The sequence below is a fragment of the Vigna angularis genome, chromosome 11, assembly GCF_016808095.1.
Source record: "Vigna angularis cultivar LongXiaoDou No.4 chromosome 11, ASM1680809v1, whole genome shotgun sequence".
Classification (NCBI taxonomy): domain Eukaryota; kingdom Viridiplantae; phylum Streptophyta; class Magnoliopsida; order Fabales; family Fabaceae; genus Vigna; species Vigna angularis.
The window spans coordinates 4,740,922-4,761,047 of record NC_068980.1 but is presented as its reverse complement, the minus strand read 5'-3'; the positions used below and the strand labels follow the sequence as shown (position 1 = coordinate 4,761,047).

Below are 20,126 nucleotides of genomic sequence, written 5' to 3'. Positions count from 1 at the left end.
TATAACCATAAATAAACGGTTGATTCTCTAGCAAGAGTGAATAACAATAGAATTTTGTTTTTTTATGTTGGCTTAGTACAAACATGAAAGAAGAAAGTTATCTAGTGGATTAATATTTTAACATAAGCTTATATTTAAATATGAAAGACTTGAGCTGGTTTCCACGGCAAGCTTGTTGACAACGTGAAATAGCAAAGTATTGTCTATTTGTATTAAAGACTAAGATAAGAAAATGACAGAATTTATAAATTATCATTATATTACAATTTGATGATGGATTATATTATATCCAAACTACAAATACTAAGCTACAAATACAATGACTCAATGATACACTTTTGTTCTTTGTTTCTGAAAGACAAGCTCAATTTGGAGTATAACTGTTGTCACCTTTGTCCTTGAACTTCAGTCTAAAACTATGATAGGTTGGTGATGCTTTAACAATGCAGTCATAAATTTGTTGAGAAAATGACAGGTTAACAGACCAAACAAATCAACTTTCATGTTATGTCGCAGTAATAAAAACTTTTATGTCATGTTTTGTTGTTATTATCATTATTGTTTGGTATACTTTTTTTTGGATAAAATTTCTAATTATGTATTATTAAATATAATTATAATTTAAGGAAGAATAAGATGTCACACAATTAAATATCTATAAATAGTTTGATTGAGAAGGAAAACTAAAGTAACTTCAATCTATTTATTGAAATATCATTAATTTAAGGAATTATAAGATGTTACACAATAAAAAGAAAATGTAAGACTGATAAGGAAAATACTATTAATTTTAATTAATATAATTAATAAGAGAAGAGGTGTTGCTGATCAATTCAAAAGAAACAATAAAGAAAAGGAGAGGTGAGCCTATAGATGCTTCTGAACCGTCGATGGGTGGCTGGAATCCAATCCAACGGAACGAGTTGACCAGTCAAAATCAAACTCGTCATGTTACGCACACGTGTCCACCATCTGGCACGCTCTCATAGGCTATTAGAAAAAATAAGCACGAGGAATAGAAAAACTTAGTCAGGGGTAGTTTCGTCAGACGAAATTGTGAGAGCGGAAATTTCAGTTTAGGCTACAGAACACAGACTCAACATCATTGACATTGAGAATGGCAGTGTCTCCATTTGCTTGCTTATGTATGATTATTCGCACCAAATAAACCGATCGCGTTTTGTTCTTTTGATCAGTATCGAATAAGAAAGCGAGCTTCAACCCTAGCGTTTCTACAATCGATTCTGTAAGTTCTTTTTTTCTTATTAGTGAAGGACCAGTTGTGAAATCTGTATTCCGTTCTAGTGTTTGTGGAAGCTCTTGAATTCAGTTTTTGTGTTTTCGCTGTCGTTTTACGAACACGGCAGTGTGAATAAATATTGTTTCTGGTTTTTGTTTTTGTGAGATTCAGTGACGTAGATCAATGAAGCGATTCTGATATTGCGCATTTGATATATTCTGTGGATATTTACCGCTACCTTAGTTTCATTCTGTTAGTTTAGTGGATTTTGCTTTTCGTTTTGGGGGAAACCTGCGCTGTGGTAGGTTGTGGCGTATGCTAGGCTTGTGTTTGAAAGTTTGATAGACAACGAGAATTCTGAAAATACAAATGCTCACTAATCGGTAATGCGTGCAGTGAACTAGTGACGCTAAAACCGCATTAGGTTTTTCTTTGTTCTTTAAACTGCGTGATCTATTTGTATTTGTCTTTTTGAATGATACTGTTAGTAATAACGAGGTTTAAACTTGTGGCATCATGCAAAGTTCCTGACCACTAGTACTATCGTCGTGGTTCTAAATGCTTGATGCTGTCTGTTGGTCTCAATGTCTTCAACATGCTGCTGAAAATCTATGTTGTTTTTCATATTTATCGTCTCTATCTCTCTCAGATACTCACGTACTCCCTCACACTCATTCTGAGAATGTAATTTGGGTTTATACGAGTGCCTCCACTTGGATGGAAAGTCTGGCAGATAGATACATGTATAGGAAATAAATAGAAAATGCACACTCAACCGGACTATTACTCTACTTGTGCCTTATACTTGGTCTCATTGTTGGTTGTTGAAGGATGTTATATTTGTGTCGGTGTTTGCTTGAGGATTTAGGGCTTTTCCGGGGGATACATACCTTCACTTGATTGTGGTCGATACTAACTGGACAGCAATAATGTATCGAAGGTAAGGATAAATTTATTTATTAGAGTAACTATTGGTATTGCCTGTCTTTACCTGGTATCTTAAACATCTTATATGTCCTGTATATGTTCTACCAAAATTTCTGAATTTAGTTTACAATATCTTTTTTAGCACATTTAAAAGATCAAATGAAAGTACCCGGATTCTCATCACAGCTATCATGGGAATTGCCTTTGGATTTTTTGTTGGTATTTCTATTTCATCTGTGCATTTGAGGAAGGTAATAAATACAACAGTAGTTTTTTTCAATATTGTGTCTCACACTTATCATCCTATTAATTTTTTTTGTTCTCTTGTTATATTTTGCAGATTAGCTTACTTTCATCACCTGTAGGGAATTCTTTTGATGTACCTGTAGCCGAAGCTGAAATAGACAGATTTTCAGCTGAAGTAGAAAAATCTCCAGCTGTTATTGATGAGTCTTCTGGAACCAAAAATCTTGAAGTCTTAGGGTCCATTAAAGTACCAAAGGTATTTCAATTCTTGTTCTTTAGAAGGATGTCAATGCTTTTATATTCCCAGAAAAGAAAAGCTGAAGCTTTAGGTCAATTAATACCTTCTAAGGGAGTATCCTTTGACTGTTACTTGTTTGTTAGCACTGATATATTATGTCAAACTGTTCCTCAGAAAGGTTTGGTTAATCTATGTGTGTCATTACCATTTCCCAGCCATGGTTAATCTTAGAATATTTTGTGCTTCTAAGCTTTCTTTCACGGCTAACTGTTGGAGTTGAAAATATCATGAACTAAGCGTTTTAAATCCTATTCTATCAAAAAATTTAAGAAGTATTAATCGAAAGTCTATTTATATATAATTTAATAATATTTGTAATTTTAATTGATTTATATTTTAAAATTTATATTTCGACGATTATTGAAGTTCGTGTTCCATAATTAGATAAAACATACCCGCAGAAATTTTGTCCCAACCTTTAATAATTCCATCAAGGAAGTAAAAATATGCTTGCTCGTTGGAAAAAATGAAAGTAAGCCTTTATTCAAATTATCTAAGCTTATATATTGCTTATAAAACAATTATTAGGTGGTAGCATTCTTGAACATATCAACATAACTAGTGAAACTGGTGCACAATTTATATAATTAGATGACATGGTCTATTATGTGAACTATAATTTTTTTGTACTTGTTTTCTAGAACAAGGAGCTGGGTGCTAGTGTTTTGAGTCAGGAGCTTATCAACTTTGGAAGTAGTCTTTTTATAATCATTGCTTAAGAAATTTAATAAACATTGAAGTTGAATGTGCTTTTACCTACGTCTCATCCATAAGGCACTGTCAAGTTTTTTTTTTTTTTTATATGATTAAACTACTCTCTAGAATTATTTTCTGCCAGATATGATTCTTGCAGCGTCATGGCTATGCATTTTAGACATTATTTTATAATTGTACTTGTTTTAGATCGGTAGCATACTATTTATCAAACAAATAAAGTTTGATTCAAAGCTGCCACTTTCACAGATATTTGTTTCATCAAATCCACGTGGAGCTGAATCACTTCCCCCCGGAATTGTTGTATCAGAATCTGATTTTTATTTACGCAGATTATGGGGTGAACCTAGTGAGGTATGTTGATAAGCAGTTATTTATGATGCAAGAATTTATCTGTAGCTTGTAGTTGTTAAGTCTCATAGTTTTACAATTTACAAATATGAAATTTGATCAAACCCCAAAGTTCATCTATTGTTGTGGTGGTGGGTGTATCATTGTAAAACAGAGAGCGACATGTAACAATATCTGTTTTATTCTTCAATATAAGTTTCACATGATATAAGAGGCAAAATCAAAACTATTATATTGGCTAGAAACGTGCACTTATATCAATTGTGTATTTATGCAGCTTTATTCATGCATGAAAACATTGCATGCTAGTGTGTCAGCAGGTTTGCATGTTGATAAGCCAGTGTGGATAGGGAAGACATGTTACGTGTCTATTTCTTTGATATATTTCTTGCAAACCTTCCAATGAAACCATGAATGGTGCAGGATCTGAAGAAAAAGCCAAAGTATTTAGTTACATTCACTGTTGGTTATGAACAGAGGCATAATATCAATGCTGCAGTGGAAAAGGTTATAGAGATTTACTACTTTCAAATATTCATACAAACGTTTTTATTTGTATATTTACCATTTCATATTTTTTCCAAATTGCTGACTATCAAATTGTTCTGTAGTTTTCTGATGATTTTGCAATTTTGCTCTTTCATTATGATGGTTGGACTAGTAAATGGGATCAATTTGAGTGGTCAAAGAATGCAATCCATGTTAGCGCAAGGAAACAAACTAAATGGTATAATTAGAGACCTTATCATTCTTTGGAGTGTATCTTGTTGCTTTACTCTTTTTCTCTTATACAATTTTCTCATACTTGATGTTGTACAGGTGGTATGCTAAAAGATTTTTGCACCCTGATATAGTGGCAGCTTATGAGTATATTTTTATTTGGGATGAAGATCTTGGAGTAGAGCACTTCAATGCAGACAGGTATTATTTTCATCTGTCTAGTTTGCTCAAATTTTACATTAATGCAGTTTTTAGTTTGATTAACTAACTGTATTCTATTCACCTATTCACTAGGTATATTCGTTTAGTGAAAAAATATGGTTTGGAGATCTCTCAACCTGGTCTAGAGCCCAATAAGGGATTGACATGGGAGATGACAAAAAGGAGGGGTGACAAAGAAGTTCACATGTATTCCTTTGCTGTTCTTTTCTTTCTAAATTTACTACCTTAGTCATTGATCTAATAAGGCTCTCTTTGTCATACCTTCAAATGTGTTCTTAAGTCTTGACACGTTTTTGTATGTGTTGCCTAGGGTTACAGAAGAGAAACCAGGCTGGTGTAGTGATCCACATTTGCCTCCTTGTGCTGCGTATGCCCTTTCTTCCACCCTGCTTCAAAGTTGAATGTTGTATTGCAATCATTTACCTAGTTTTTCTTACCTTTGTCTACTTAGTTCATTTTATTATATCTTATGTTATTTTAGATTTGTGGAAATTATGGCACCTGTCTTTTCTCGTGAAGCTTGGCGTTGTGTGTGGCACATGATTCAGGTATATTTTATTTTCACATTTATTGGTTATAGTAACATTGCTGGATGAACAGGTAAATCTTCTCTTGCACGATAGATGCATAATCTTAGTAATTATAGTGATGGCTTTCCAATTGTCTTCCGTAGAATGATCTAGTGCATGGATGGGGGCTGGACTTTGCTCTCAGAAGATGTGTAGAGGTCGGTAATTCTATCTATTTACTTTTAACCCTCCCTATTGAAGAGTGTTTGAATCCTTTTTGTTAGCCTTGTTGGAAGATGCGTATGCTTTAGTTGGTCAAGTATGCATTCAGGTGCCAAACTGAAAAGAAAGCTATGTGAATACATCATACAATTAAAAAATCTATTTAAAGCATAAACTATTTTTTGCCTTTAGAACTTATTTAACACAGTGATCCTGGTTTTGTAAGCTTACTGTGTTTGTGTTTCTGTTCATATTAATGAATTTTGGCTTATGTTTTTTCTTAAGTTACTATATGGATTAATTTATCAGGACTATGGGCAATTGTAGCTCTTGAAATTGAAATGCATTTCATTGTATTTCTGTTCTTGAATTAGTTGAAGAGGCTTCCTCAGTACCACCTTTTGTTTTGTCCTAGCTTATTTTTTGAGTGTGAAGCCCGTGTAGTTTATGCTGAATAGAAAATATGGGGCTACAATCTCTCTGCCCAGATATAATATTTTTAGAACAAGCTATTTGATTTGCTTGGCTTTAATTTGAATCCTTTTTGCAGCCAGCACACGAAAAAATTGGAGTAATTGATTCAGAATGGATTGTTCATCAAGGAATTCCTTCTCTCGGGAGGCAGGTTAGCTCACAAGCTTACAATAGATTCAGGGCCACTTATTTTCTTTGATTATATAATTTCAATTGAGTTTGTTTTTATAAATGCATCTACAGACTGCGAGTATGTGTAGGCTGCAAATGCTTTGCTTGGCCAGGCAGAAAATACAAATATACTTATTTTAATAACAAAATACGTGTGAAAAACTATACTAACCTCGTATAGTTTGGTGTTTTGTGTCATAGAAGTTGATTTGGATAAGGTTTCAATAACGAGGAGTTCCTACTGGAAAGAGATTAAACTAAGATAAAAGGTTTTTTTATTTTATTTTAATTTTTTTTCGGAGGAGAGGGGAGAAGATGTGTTATAATTTTGAAGGGGCTTATGTAAAATTAAAAAATAACTGAAGTTGAAAATTTGAAATTCCGAGAAATAGAGTATTTCTACACTTGATGCTGACAATTCTTCTGAATCTGATGGCCAGTATTTTATCACAAGTTTTTGTGTTTTACATCTTGTTATGTTGATTATAGTGCCGGGTTTGGGTAGTACGTACAAAATTTTAGGTTCAAAATTTTTGTTGCCATTGTACGCTTTTAAAACATGGGGAGATGTATTCAGGATAAACAGTGTAGCCATGAATTTTCCTTAATATCCTCTGCACGATTCCTTTTTGGGGGAGGGGTTGGTAGAGAGATTCCTAGAAGTTGTCCCGAAATCTTATGTTGGGAATATTACATTCCCATGTTTGGTATGGAATTTTGGTAAAGGGTTCTCAGAATTTTAGCATGTTTTGAAATTTGTTTTAACCGTGTTTCCTACAAAGCATTCTCACGAGAGGTATGGGAACCCAAGATTTCATGAAAGGGCGAAAGATTAGAGCATACTCATGAAACATTGCCAAACATTCCCAATAATCTTTGAGAATATGAACTACATTTATAACATTCACAAAAATTGATATTTTCAAGTAACACAATTCTTAGGAAACATAATTTCTTAAAATGAAAATGATTATGCATATTAAATGCTCTCTTAAAACATCCAATTGGTATCCATGGAACCCCAATGCTTCCATCAAGCAGTTACATTTGCAAGTTTTCTTTCTTTCTTGGTGAGGAGTATTACATATACAAGGCTTTATTGTGTTAAACTTTCTGTCACTTTTCTCAGAAAGAAAAGGAATAATGAGCCTTGACGATATAGTATGGTGTTGTTGCCTTGTGACTTGGGAAGTCCGTAGTTCAAATTCTGGAAACAAGCTCTCCGAATTGTGGGAGCCTCTTGGCATTGAATTGTACTTACGTTAGAGAGAATAATAGGAATTTTTTTTTCCATTTATTATTACTTTTTACTTTTATACACATGATGGCATTTTCTTTCATTCTTGTTTTCTTTCTGCTTTTCACTTTTTATTTTCGAGAGGGGGGCGGGGGTTGTGGTTGCAATTGTTTCATAATTATTAAAGGTAAACGAAAAGACGAAGGTAAAAGACGTAGGGACATTTTCTAGAGTGATGATTATCTTTTTCCATAATTATTCTATTATTGCCAAGTCCTTCTACTCCCGATGAATTCACATATGGTCTTTTACTTGTGCAATAAATTTTGTATTAATTTCTAAATTTAACTTTTGGGATATTATGCATAATTTTCAGGGAGAGGCTGACAAAGGAAAAAACCCTGGGGATTTGGTACGTATAGTTTCTGTCTAAGAATGTTAGTGAATATATATACTCTATTTTTTGCTTAACATTGTTGGTTCCTCCTTCAAGTTGTTTGAGCGCTACATATGCACTCACCTATTGTAGCAAATGTAATAACAGTTATATTAGTTATATACTTATACTAAGATCCAACATTTTGCTCCCTACTGCAATAACCTTTTTCTTGAATACTCTTTCAGGTCCGAGCCAGATGCAAAAGTGAATGGGCCCAGTTTCAAGTTCGCCTAACCAATTCTGATAAGGCCTATCTTGAAGGACTTAAACGTAATGGGAAGAATTGATATATGGATCCATCTTCCTGTTGTACATTTTTTATGTACACTCTAAATGGTAGTATTTGTTTTGTTTTGTATTGTTTTCTCCCTCAGGTGCGTGCGTATTTTTCTGATCCATCTTTTTTGAGGAATTAATTTGTACCAGATGTAATTCAATCAGTTTTATGTTATTGATTAACTTTCTAATAGCCGTTAGATCGAAATCTGTTGGCTGTACATATATAATTGTATATTATTCTAAATGTTCCTTAATATGAACGTAATGTTTTCTAGTATTACAAAAAAAATTATAATTTCTTTCAACCTCGATAATATTTGATAAAACAATAATGTTAGATCAATAAAAATAAAAACGTATTTTATGTCAAATTATTGAAAGATGTCAAATATTTATCTTTTCCCAATTTGTACCTTTTTATTCTCTCAAAATGTTATAGTGGCTAGTTTTCTTTTTTGGTCTTTTCCATTTAGTACTTTTAGTGCAAATAAAATTGAATGAGAAGAAAATTAAAATGAAGAATACTTTGATAACGAAAACGTGACTTCATAAGAATTAATGACTTGAGTAATGCGTTCATATTTTACGTTCGATTTATGGTTAAAGGTAAGAAATATCCGAAAGTTACAAAATTGACAAGGTTGTTTACCAGTTTGCTTTTAAAAGGAAAAAGAGTGTTGAACTGTGCAAATAGTTTAAGTGTAAAACAATTTAAATTTTGAGTTATGGTGAAAATAAGTTTGACTACGTATAGTTATTAAGCAATTTTTTTAACCGAATCATTGAAATGTTTTCAAAAAGTGTTTATAGTTAAATAAAAATAAATTAAACACTTTTAGTTATACGTTTGAATCTATTAGAGATTATTTTAGTGAATAACGATATTTGAAGAAAAAAAAAGATTTTTAAACACCTAATTAACATTCGTTATTTGCCTATATATCTCTTTTTATATCGCTACAATATTTATACATAATTTTTTACTTGTTCAATATGTTCTAATATTGGGTGTGTTTTTCACATGTTACTCTATATCTTCAAAATTCACTCTTAAAGTTTTTTTAAAAGATTAATTCATTGTTCCTCTAATCATATAATAATATTTTTTTCAATTCATTATAAATTTAGTACTTTCTCTGATTTAATAAAATAGTGTATTTATCAAAAATATCATTATTTTAATATAATTATTTCAAAAATAACATTTATTTAAAAAATATTAAAACAAGTATTTGCTATTATGGTCAAATTACTTACATAAGTAAACAAGCAAACAACGTGGCCTAGTAGTTTTTGTATCGGGAACACTGTTTAGTGTCTACTACACACTGAACAAACACCATGCGACAGCTTACCCACCAAAGTTGACGAGTTGCGTTGAATTCAGATTCAACATGAGTATTCAGAGTATATAACCATTTTACTTATTAACTTAAGCAAATAGATTATTCATATTAACATGGATAAGTTAATTAGATATAGGTTATTGCAATTTAACACGGTAGGTTATTCGAAATCAAATTTTATTTTGAAAGAAAATTAAGATTAATTTTGTTTTAATTTTAAGTAAATGAAATACATATATTAGAACTTTAGTAAAAATAAACTTATATTTGGTTTTGATAATTATTTTTAATAAATTATGGTTTTCTAATGTTTATTATTAAGTTTCAAATCAAATCGGTCGTATTAAAAATAAATTAAAAATTTAAATACAAGTTTTATTAAGATTGAATATAGATAAGTTTCAAAAATTAAATTCAAACCAAACTATTTTGGTTCGTATAAACCTAATTTTGTTGATTCTGAAATACGGTTACCTCGTTTAATTCATTTGTTTATAACACATGCTCGTATATTTGTATAGTCATACAACACGTATTCACGACTAATTGTCACGGTGTAGTGTTTTTGTTAGAAATAGTGAAAATTCAAACTAATATACAGTGGAAAATGAGGCAGCCAGCATTTACTGTCAGTGTTTCTCTTAATTTTATTAATCTTTATCTTTTCAAGTAAAACTATAAACTAATTTCAATTTATAAAATTGTTCTTTTATTTTTCTTTTTTCTTACTCTTATTAGGTTTTATGAAAAATCTTGTGTACTTACGCTTAACATGACATGATATGTTATTTAACCATTCTTTTTTTAATATTTTAAAAATATTTGTGTATGATTAACTCAATTTTTATTTAGTACATTAAAAAAATTTAAGTCTTAAACCAATATGTGACTTAATAATAAAGTCTAACTTTTGGAAAAAATATTTTGGTTGCATTCCTCTCTTGCTTGCCATGGGTACATAAAAATTTCAGTTAATAAAAGCATATACCTTTTTATTTTCTCAATGCAAGAAATTCATTCAATAATAAAAATAAGTTAAAAAATGATACAATTGTAAAATTGAAAATATAAAGAGTTGTAAGATGTAAAAATAGAATAAATTCACTGATATGGAAACTCATTAGAAAATAAGGAATAACACTTCATTATACACGAACTGTATCAATTAAAGTTAAACATGAAAAACTTAAATATATAATATCCAATCAAACACTTTGTTTATATATTATATCTTGTTGGAATATGAAGTATTATTGGATAAATAGTTTGAAATAAATTGTTCCTTTTGTAGATGGATATTTAAGGAATGAATAGGCAGAGAGATTGCCTGAATAGTGAATGAAGATGATCCTACAGAAGATTATCTACCATTTAAGTTAATAAGAGATTAAAAAGTAATAAAAATATTGTAAAGAGTCATTTGGTGGAGAGATATTATCATTTAAACTTTAATAGACTCCTAATTAATATAATAAAAGATATATAATATTCCTTTTATAAATTTGTTATCATTCATCCTAGGATATAAAGAAAGAAAAAATAGAGGTACAGTGAAATTGTTATAACTCATTTATATATTATTACTAAAACTTAATTGTCTTTCATTGTTATACTGTAAATTGCCATGTTAGTTTAAGATTATATGTTTTAGATATATAGAAACATAGATTAAACCATTTCGAAAGTTAGAGCAGTCGAATCCTATACACTAAGTGGTAGTTTTTAAATAATAATTTTATTACGTGTTGTACCGAGATTAGAGTGATGATAATTTAAAACTCATTCTGAAATCTATGAATACAGGTTTGAGATAACGAAATAGATGATTGAATTTATTTTGCATTTATTGTTAAACTTGTCAAATCTTTATTCACTTTAACATTAGAGTATTTCTACAAATAAATTTAAGAAGACTGAATTAAACGGGTAAAAGACTAACATTAGTGAACACAACACTAAAAACGTACAAGACTTAAAATATTCATAACCTAAAATCCATAATTGAAACAATTATTATTATAATTTATCTTTGAATGTAGTAAGAGAAGATAGAAAGAAAGAGAAAGAAAGAAAGAAAAAAAAAGAAATTAAAAGTGTGGTATAGGTTAATTAGGAGTGGGGTTGAAGTCTCTTGAAGATGATTGGAGAGTGTTGCTTCAGATGGCAGACATGTAAGCTGAGCTGAGTTGGCCTAAAAGGAAATGTTGGTTTCACTCACCTTCCTCACTTCTGAGTCAAGACTCGTTAGGCCTACAATTTTTGAAATCGATGTGGGACAAATGAGTTTGGTAATCGCATTAGCTATATACCCATACAACAATATGCATAACATAACACACGTGATGGCCGTTAAACACAACTATGCAGCAGTTCAAATGTCCAAATCCCTTTTTCATTCCACAATACTTATATTCTTGCTTCAAATGGCCGTTAAACTCCCGCCATCCCATGAACTTAACGCCGTTAATTAGGCACCACCAACAACCCATAAAAAATATAAATCCCACAAAACCTTCATTCTCATACATACAACCTTACACTTCCACAATACACCTCTCCCTCCCTATAAACGCTGCCGTTTAGACTAACAACTTGGCTCATCTTTTGGAGTTGGAGGAGCCCTTGCATCTTGCAATTTCATTTCACCATTCCAAGGTATGCCATGAATCATCACCATTTTCATTCCATTCTTTCCTGCAATAGCTTCTGCTTGTAATGTTTTTCAATCACAATTATAATTTCACTTCAGTAATGTATATGAATTCTACTAACAAAATATCATAAACAACATCTGTATGTAAGTTTTGTCCATTCTTGTCATACAAAAGTTTGTTGATCATGGTTTCCATTTCTGTGATCCTGTCAGGCTCCTACCAGGAAATAGCTTCAAACTCGATCTCAGATTGATATATCATTTATTTCTCTTCATATTGAATAAGGTATTATGTGTTAATTAATTTGATTTTGGTACCAACCATTGAGTAAAAGCTAAGGAACACATTGCTGATTACTAAACCATTGTGCTTTTTGGTATCTGATAATAAGTTGATAGATGACGTTGTACTTGTATGATAGAAAACTGTGAAGGTGACACTGAAACAGTAAAGGAAAAAAGTTAAATTAAATAGCTAGGTAGATATTTTAAGAAAAGTGTATGTTTAATTTAATGATTTCAGAAAACTAAACTTCAAATTCTGCACTTTGATGAATCTTTTGACAGAAAATATGGGAGAGATGTCAAACTTTCAATTGGGGGTGATCGGTGCACTATTTCTCTCGGTGGCTTCTTCTGTTTCCATTGTCATCTGCAACAAAGCCTTGATGAGCAATCTTGGCTTTCCTTTTGGTGATAACCATTTAGTCCCCTCTTTAGAAATCATTTAATTTTGGCTATCAATGCTCAAATTTATCAACATTTACATATCTCATCGCTCTAAGTTTGAATTATGTTTCCTTTGGATCAGCCACAACACTTACTAGTTGGCATCTGATGGTAACCTTTTGCACCCTTCATGCGGCTCAACGCTTGAATCTGTTTGTGACCAAATCCATTGACTTCAAAACAGTGATGCTTTTTGGTATTCTGAATGGCATCTCCATTGGATTTCTCAACTTGAGTCTTGGCTTCAATTCCATTGGATTCTACCAGGTTTCACCTCGATATTTTACTACTACACAACAGTATCATGTTAAACTTTATGATATACATATATACAGATATGTTATGTTCATACTTATGTTGTCTTCTGAATCATTCATTCTACATGTATTCATTTTACCTTATGGAATGATTATTCTGCAGATGACAAAACTTGCGATCATACCATTCACTGTATTGTTAGAAACTATTTTCCTAAAGAAGCAGTTCAGGTAACAAGTTATTGAAAGAACTTTTAAGAATGAAAATTTTAAATTAACCAATGTTCATGTGTTAATGTAAAGTCTTGTGCTAACACATGCAGCTCTAAAATAAAATTCTCTTTATTCCTATTACTTGTGGGAGTTGGCATTGCCTCAATCACAGACCTTCAGCTCAATTTTGTGGGAACTGTTCTTTCACTTCTAGCAATCATAACTACTTGTGTTGGCCAAATTGTATCCTTCATTGCTCAATGCTTACTCTTCCAGTTGCAGCATGTAATTATTGTCATCAATTGATTAAGATGGCTTAAACTTGATCATTAATTATCTTCATTAAAGCTTAGGAAGATCTGATATATTTGGATTCTTAACTCAGTGCTCAATTTAGCTGACCAACACAATACAAAAGAAGCTCAATGTCTCTTCCACACAGCTGCTCTACCAATCTGCTCCATTCCAAGCAGCAATTCTTTTTGTTTCAGGCCCTGTTGTGGATCAAATGCTCACCAAGCAAAATGTTTTTGCCTACAAATATTCTCCTATTGTGTTGGTAATGTTAAATCCTCGCCTTCTGTTATATTTAATATATATGTATAGTAGTTGTTCAAGATCATATATGTCAGAAACCATAATATGTAATCATTTTTTCTTCTGACACTTTTTTTTATATAAATTTCAATGATTAATTCAGGCATTCATCATCTTGTCCTGCTTGATAGCTGTCTCTGTGAACTTCAGCACATTTCTGGTCATAGGAAAAACATCTCCTGTAACTTACCAAGTACTAGGACACCTCAAGACATGCCTTGTTCTTGGATTTGGGTACACATTACTGCATGACCCATTCACTGGAAGAAACATTCTAGGAATACTCATTGCAGTTTTTGGAATGGGATTGTACTCTTATTTCTGCACTGAGGACAACAAAAAGAAACAGTTAGCTAGTGACCTCCCATTGTCTTCTCAGGTTTCTTTCTTCCCTTTTCTCTTTCTAAATCTTTATGACAAGTTTCTCAAAATTTAATTTTTATTCAATCTCCTTATAATGTTTATAATCAAAACTAATAAACGAAAAAGGGGATAAATACTTTTGCATCTTGTGAAGTTCATAAAATATTCAGTACTTAATTTTTGCCATAACTATTGTAAGATTTTATTCATTTTTTACTCTTTAACTATAGGTGAAGGACAAAGACAGTGCAGCAGTTTTGGCAGGAAAAAACGTGGGAAACCAAAAGGAGGAAAATGATGAAGTTAAGAAATTAAGCAAGGATTCTGTGATTTGAATGAACAGGGTCCATGTCTTTTTCAGATTTGGTATATTTTGGGTTTCTTCAATTTCTTGTAGGGAACTTGTAATGAGTATAAATCAAATTTGTTTTGATAAGTTTTTCGTACCAACCGTATATTCCTTCAACTACAGGAAATTCAAATTTCATAAAATTGTAATTCCTTTTTTCTTCAATAGAAAGGTAGACATCAATCATTTTTTGTGATTCACAATAACTATGTATGTTCTTCTCAATAACAATCACAGAAGGAAGCTGTTGCTTTCTATTTTATTATCTTCAGTGTTTCTTAATCACACGTCTGTCATCAATATTCAAACGTTGAGTGCTTCGTTATAGTGCTTAGAACCACATTAATTATAGAGAGAAATTAATGTTTATTTTATATGATTAAAATTTATAATAAATATTTTTAAATAAATAAAAAAATTGTATAATAATAACTCTTTAAAATATTATTCAAGAGAATTATTTTAATTTATATGCACAAATGTTTTAAGTTCTGCTGAAAAAATAGAATTAAAATGTGAAAACATGACATTCTTTACACGGTTTAAATCAAACACGTTCAAACTTGGAGTATATAGGAATTTTCTTATTGAGTCTATGAAAAAAAAAACTAAATTAAATATTCTTTTTCAAAATAAAAACCAATTTGAATATGCGTTGAAGTTTTCTCAACTTATGATAACGTACACTTATAGCCATTGTAATTTGTTTTTTTTATCGGTAAATACTACCTCAGTATGTGAAAGATGTGGTGAAACACATTATCGTTTTTTTTTTCATGAACGTCATTCAAAAATAGTGTTATAAAATTTGATTTACAAGTGTTTGAAAGTTTAACTTACACTGATTTAACTTAAACCGAAATATAAATAAAGTTTGAATAATAATTGTTTTTATACTAAACTAATGCCTAGTACTAGTATTTTTTATTGTTTTTAATTTAAACATGTTTTTTTTTAATTAAAGGAAACGGATATTTGAAATTAGAAAAAAAATAGATTTTTTTTTAAATAATTAAAGTTGACACTCTTTTTCAGAAATGCCTTAAACTGAAAAGAATTATAAACGATTATTATCTTAATGGTAATAAAAATAATAAAAATAAATACTAAATTGACGAAATCACTTGCTGGTAGGATAAACAAAATATAGTAACAATTTTTTATCTCATGTACCAGAGTCAGTAGTAAAATAACATAAAAAATAGCCTTTTTTAACAAGCTACAAAAATTATTTATTGTTTAGAACATAATTGGTTATATCTCTTCCTTAAATGTTCTCTTCATATTTGACCGTTTTTTACTTAAATGTTCTTGTAATGCTTGAACAATATATTTATTATATTAAAAAACATAAGATACAATGTTTCATCATCGCTTAAATAATCGCTTAATTGTTAGTATGTAATTTCATATATTCTATAAACCTATATTTAAGCCATCATGTTGTCCCTTAAGTGTCATTTATCTAGAGAGAAAAAAATTGTTTTGACCTTTTTCTTGCTTGATCAATTAATTATTAAGATTGACAAATAAACTATTATCTTCTAGGTATTGTTCAGATTTGATTTGAAGAAAATCCTCACATTAATTTAACACGAATATGGATATTGATAATACCGAATGAAAAATAAAATTGATATATATATATATATATATATATATATATATATATATATATATATATATATATATATATATATATTATAACATGGTTCTTGTATCAAGTTTATTTTAAATTATTAAAATATTTTTAGTTTAGTAACCTAAAAGAACTTTATTTTCATTATTCTTTTGATTATTTGTTTTATTTTATTTTCCCAACCTTTCTTTTGCTACACAATTTTTAATTTCTTTTAACTGTTCAACTTATTTCATGAAAAACTTATATTTTACATTATTTTTAATTATATTATATTGAAGATGAGATTTACATTCTAAATTTGAGAATGTTTTAAAATAATAATTTTAAGTTAATTAAAATGTGCTATATATATATATATATATATATCATTTCCCAAACATTATTACTTTTGTGTTTATATTTAAGCCTAAACAGTGCATTAATGTTGATACCACAACATATCTTTGAAAAAGAAAATTAATGGAGAAAAAAAAAGATTTCTTTGTTATCGAAATTAAAATATTTAATTTAGTATTGTAGCATTTTTCGTGAAAAACCCCAAATATATGTAAACACATTTTGCTGCACTTTTTAAAAATAAAAAAAAATGTAAAACATAAGTGAAAAATAAGAGACGTTATTTGTCGAAAAATAAAATATATGATTTTATTTGTAATATATATATCTATATATATATATATATATATATATATATATATATATATATATATATATATATATATATATATCTATATATATATATATATACTAATTTACAATATTATTTTCTTTGCGTTAAGTATTATGTTTATTCATGTTTAACATATAATTTTGGATGTATATATATATATATATATATATATATATATATATATATATATATATATATATATATATATATATATATATATATATATATATATTTACTTTTTATATAATATTTCGTATTTACTTTATTTCTTTCTTTTCTATCGTACAAAGATGGTGTTTTTTAAATATTAATTTAAGAAGAAAATGAAGTAAAAGATGAAAAAATGGCGGATAATTTTTTAAATTTATAAAATAAATTGATGTCTCCTTAAAACAAACAGTATAATGTCTTTCTGATTTTATTGTAGCTATGATTTCATCTTTTATTAATAAATGTGCATTATTTGCTATTTTTCATTTTTGTTGTATCATTTATCTCAAATTTTATTATAATATTATTAAAAATTGACACTGCAAAAGATGGAAGGACACACTTTCTCTTTTTCTAAAAAAAGACATTTCTAAGATATTGAAGAGTAGGAAAATGTCAAATCATGACTGGCTAGTTGACCAAATAAAAAAAAAATACCCTAAAATTATTTTATTGTGGAGTCATTACTTGCAAACTACATTCATTTATTTGCAGAGTAGCTGTTAGTTGTTCATTTATTTGTTGTAATAAATTGATTGATTAATGGACTATTCAATATTCTTATCATGTTCTATAAGTTAAGAGTAGAATGCATCCCATTTTCTATCAGTTGGATTTTGTAAGCAACTTGATAAATAAGTGTTTTAGTAGTTTATATTGATTTTTATTATGTCTTTTCAAATAGCATTTTAGGTTTTCAGAATTTTTTTTAAAACAACATATCCTTAATTAAATTGTCAAAATTTTGAGTTGAAAGTGTAACTTTGAATTTTTTTTAATAAGTTATAGGTTTTTTTTTTGGAAATCGTAATACTCTTGCTATTTAGTGAAATTTTCATTATTATATCAGAGCAAAATTCATAAGATATATTTTATAATATTAAATACAATTTTTTATAACTAAAACTAAACACTCAAAATAAAACTACTGCAAGTGAAATATACATACGTAATATCATAAACTATATGTATGAAACTCTAGACTTCTTTTCACTATTCAATATTTTTTTAGTAATTTAACGATGTTTTTCTAAATCCATATAATATGATTGGATAAATTATATATTAATAAATTTGACTATCACCAACATTTAGATAAGAACCTTTTTTTGACTCTCACAACTAATTTCTTTTTATCTACTTGAATTTAAGTATTAATAAAGTCAAGATAATCTCACTTTAATCTTTATCATTAGTACACCTCACATTAAACCAACTCATTATAGTATTTTCATCCTAAGAATAACTACCTCATCATTCAATTCATATACATCTTAATTCACACTAAACATTACTAATATTATAAGCATAGTCATAATAAAGCTATCAAACAAAATATATCACACTTAGTTCATATTCTCATAAAATCTTAAATCATCATATCATAACATAACATTCAAATACTATATTTCCAATAATTACATCAAAACAGTGAAAATAAATTTTATAATCATAGACATCTAACCAAATATGTCAACGTTGAAAGTAAAGATTCATATGCTTAGGAATAGATTTTCAAAATTTCAGCTCGATCAAACAGTTAACAAAGTAGGATTCTCAATTTTCCCAAGATTGCTTAAGACTAGAAATAGGGTGGCACCTAAAGTTGAGTAAGTGGAGCCTAATGCTAAACTCTTGGAAAGACATTGCTTTGAGAGAGCACTATGGTCCATAAGTAGCACCCAACACTTCCCAAATCAATGGCCATTGTCTAAGTGACATCCATCGACACTACGACGCCGCCTGAAAACATACAAGATCCAAAAACTTCATCTTTAAGTTTTAATTAAGCAAATTGACTCTTTTTGAACTATTCCCCGCTTAATAAACTTTGTAAAATCATAGTATCACTATGTCTTAAGCTCAAGAAGTTTCAATTTAATCAATTCAAGGTCTCATAGAGAAACTTAGATCAACAAACATCAAAACTCATATTCACAAGATCAAAACACCCTATAATACAAATTGAATCATACTCACCTATATTTAAAGAAATCCTACCACAATAGACATATTACACGCTCATTAGTGTCTTTTTATAAATATATTTAATTAATCATTTAATTAATCAACTCATCTCATTCATCAATTCAATTAAATAAATCAACTCAATAGAGACTAAAACACTATTTCACATATTCATTTTTCAACTTCACAATTCAATTATCAAGCTCAACATATACAACACAATTTTGTCACTCAGCCCCTCATTACACATCAACCAAATTAATCAAGTGTCACACATGCCAATTAAAATCAAAATTTACAGTTCAATCAAATCATGCAACAAATTCACAGCTTAAGCATCAATTCAAATAATTATTTCAATCATATACAATTATCACTGTAAAACATATTCATCCATTATATTCATCATAAATCATTGACTTTAAGATATTTTATATGACATGCATGATCTTATAACCATATGTGCCTCAAAATGTTAAACTAACTAAAAAAAGAACTTATTTTGTTTGATATCCTAATAGGTCGAAACGATAGATTTTACGGTTACGAATTTACTAATGGTCTTTAATCGTTGAATGAGAAACAAGTTCAAAAACTTACTTAACAAAAAGACCAAGGAAATTATAGAAATTCTTTTTAGATAAATATGATGATTTTTATATAATAAACTTCAACTATCATAAATCTATTTATAATTTAAATTTTTTATTATTAATTTTTTTTTATGATAACCATCACCTTTTACATTGACACAAAGATAATATTGACAGACATAAAAAATTAATAGTTTAGTTTATGTAGATAATAACAAAGAAATAAAAATTACTTAATTTTAAGAATAAAATAATATGATTTATCTAAAAAGAACTCGAAGAACCAAAATTATAAATAGTTTAAAAGAAGACTAAAAGAGCAAGCAAAACATTCAAGATAAACATGATATAATTTTAGAATTCACGATGTATTTATCCAGAAGAAAAAGAAAACCACTATATGTGCATCAGCATAAAGTAAAAACCATTGTATTTCAATTAATTATAATAATAAAAGTTTGAAGAGAACGTTGATTTAAAGAAAAAG

At 29.1% G+C, this 20,126-nt stretch overlaps 2 protein-coding genes across 3 annotated transcripts; both read left to right on the top strand.

The window, feature by feature from the left end:
• Positions 1-1,045: 1,045 nt before the first annotated feature.
• On the top strand, positions 1,046-8,254 carry LOC108334449 (uncharacterized). 2 transcript variants are annotated; one of them, XM_017570303.2, is made up of 15 exons: positions 1,046-1,246; positions 2,109-2,180; positions 2,310-2,418; positions 2,508-2,669; positions 3,675-3,779; positions 4,200-4,283; positions 4,388-4,503; positions 4,596-4,697; positions 4,791-4,904; positions 5,029-5,085; positions 5,200-5,266; positions 5,392-5,445; positions 6,000-6,074; positions 7,708-7,743; positions 7,956-8,254. In XM_017570303.2, the coding sequence occupies exons 2-15, from the start codon at positions 2,170-2,172 to the stop codon at positions 8,055-8,057; spliced, it is 1,194 nt and encodes a 397-aa protein (XP_017425792.1). In that variant the 5' UTR covers positions 1,046-1,246; positions 2,109-2,169; the 3' UTR covers positions 8,058-8,254. The 2 variants fall into 2 exon arrangements, with proteins under 2 accessions (XP_017425792.1, XP_017425791.1); XM_017570302.2 differs by having other exon boundaries at positions 2,071-2,180.
• A 3,657-nt stretch (positions 8,255-11,911) lies between these two features.
• Positions 11,912-14,821, top strand: LOC108333329 (UDP-xylose transporter 1). Its single transcript, XM_017568741.2, has 9 exons — positions 11,912-12,050; positions 12,262-12,334; positions 12,616-12,741; positions 12,860-13,044; positions 13,198-13,265; positions 13,358-13,490; positions 13,645-13,806; positions 13,948-14,223; positions 14,438-14,821. The coding sequence occupies exons 3-9, from the start codon at positions 12,621-12,623 to the stop codon at positions 14,540-14,542; spliced, it is 1,050 nt and encodes a 349-aa protein (XP_017424230.1). The 5' UTR covers positions 11,912-12,050; positions 12,262-12,334; positions 12,616-12,620; the 3' UTR covers positions 14,543-14,821.
• The last annotated feature ends 5,305 nt before the right edge of the window (positions 14,822-20,126 follow it).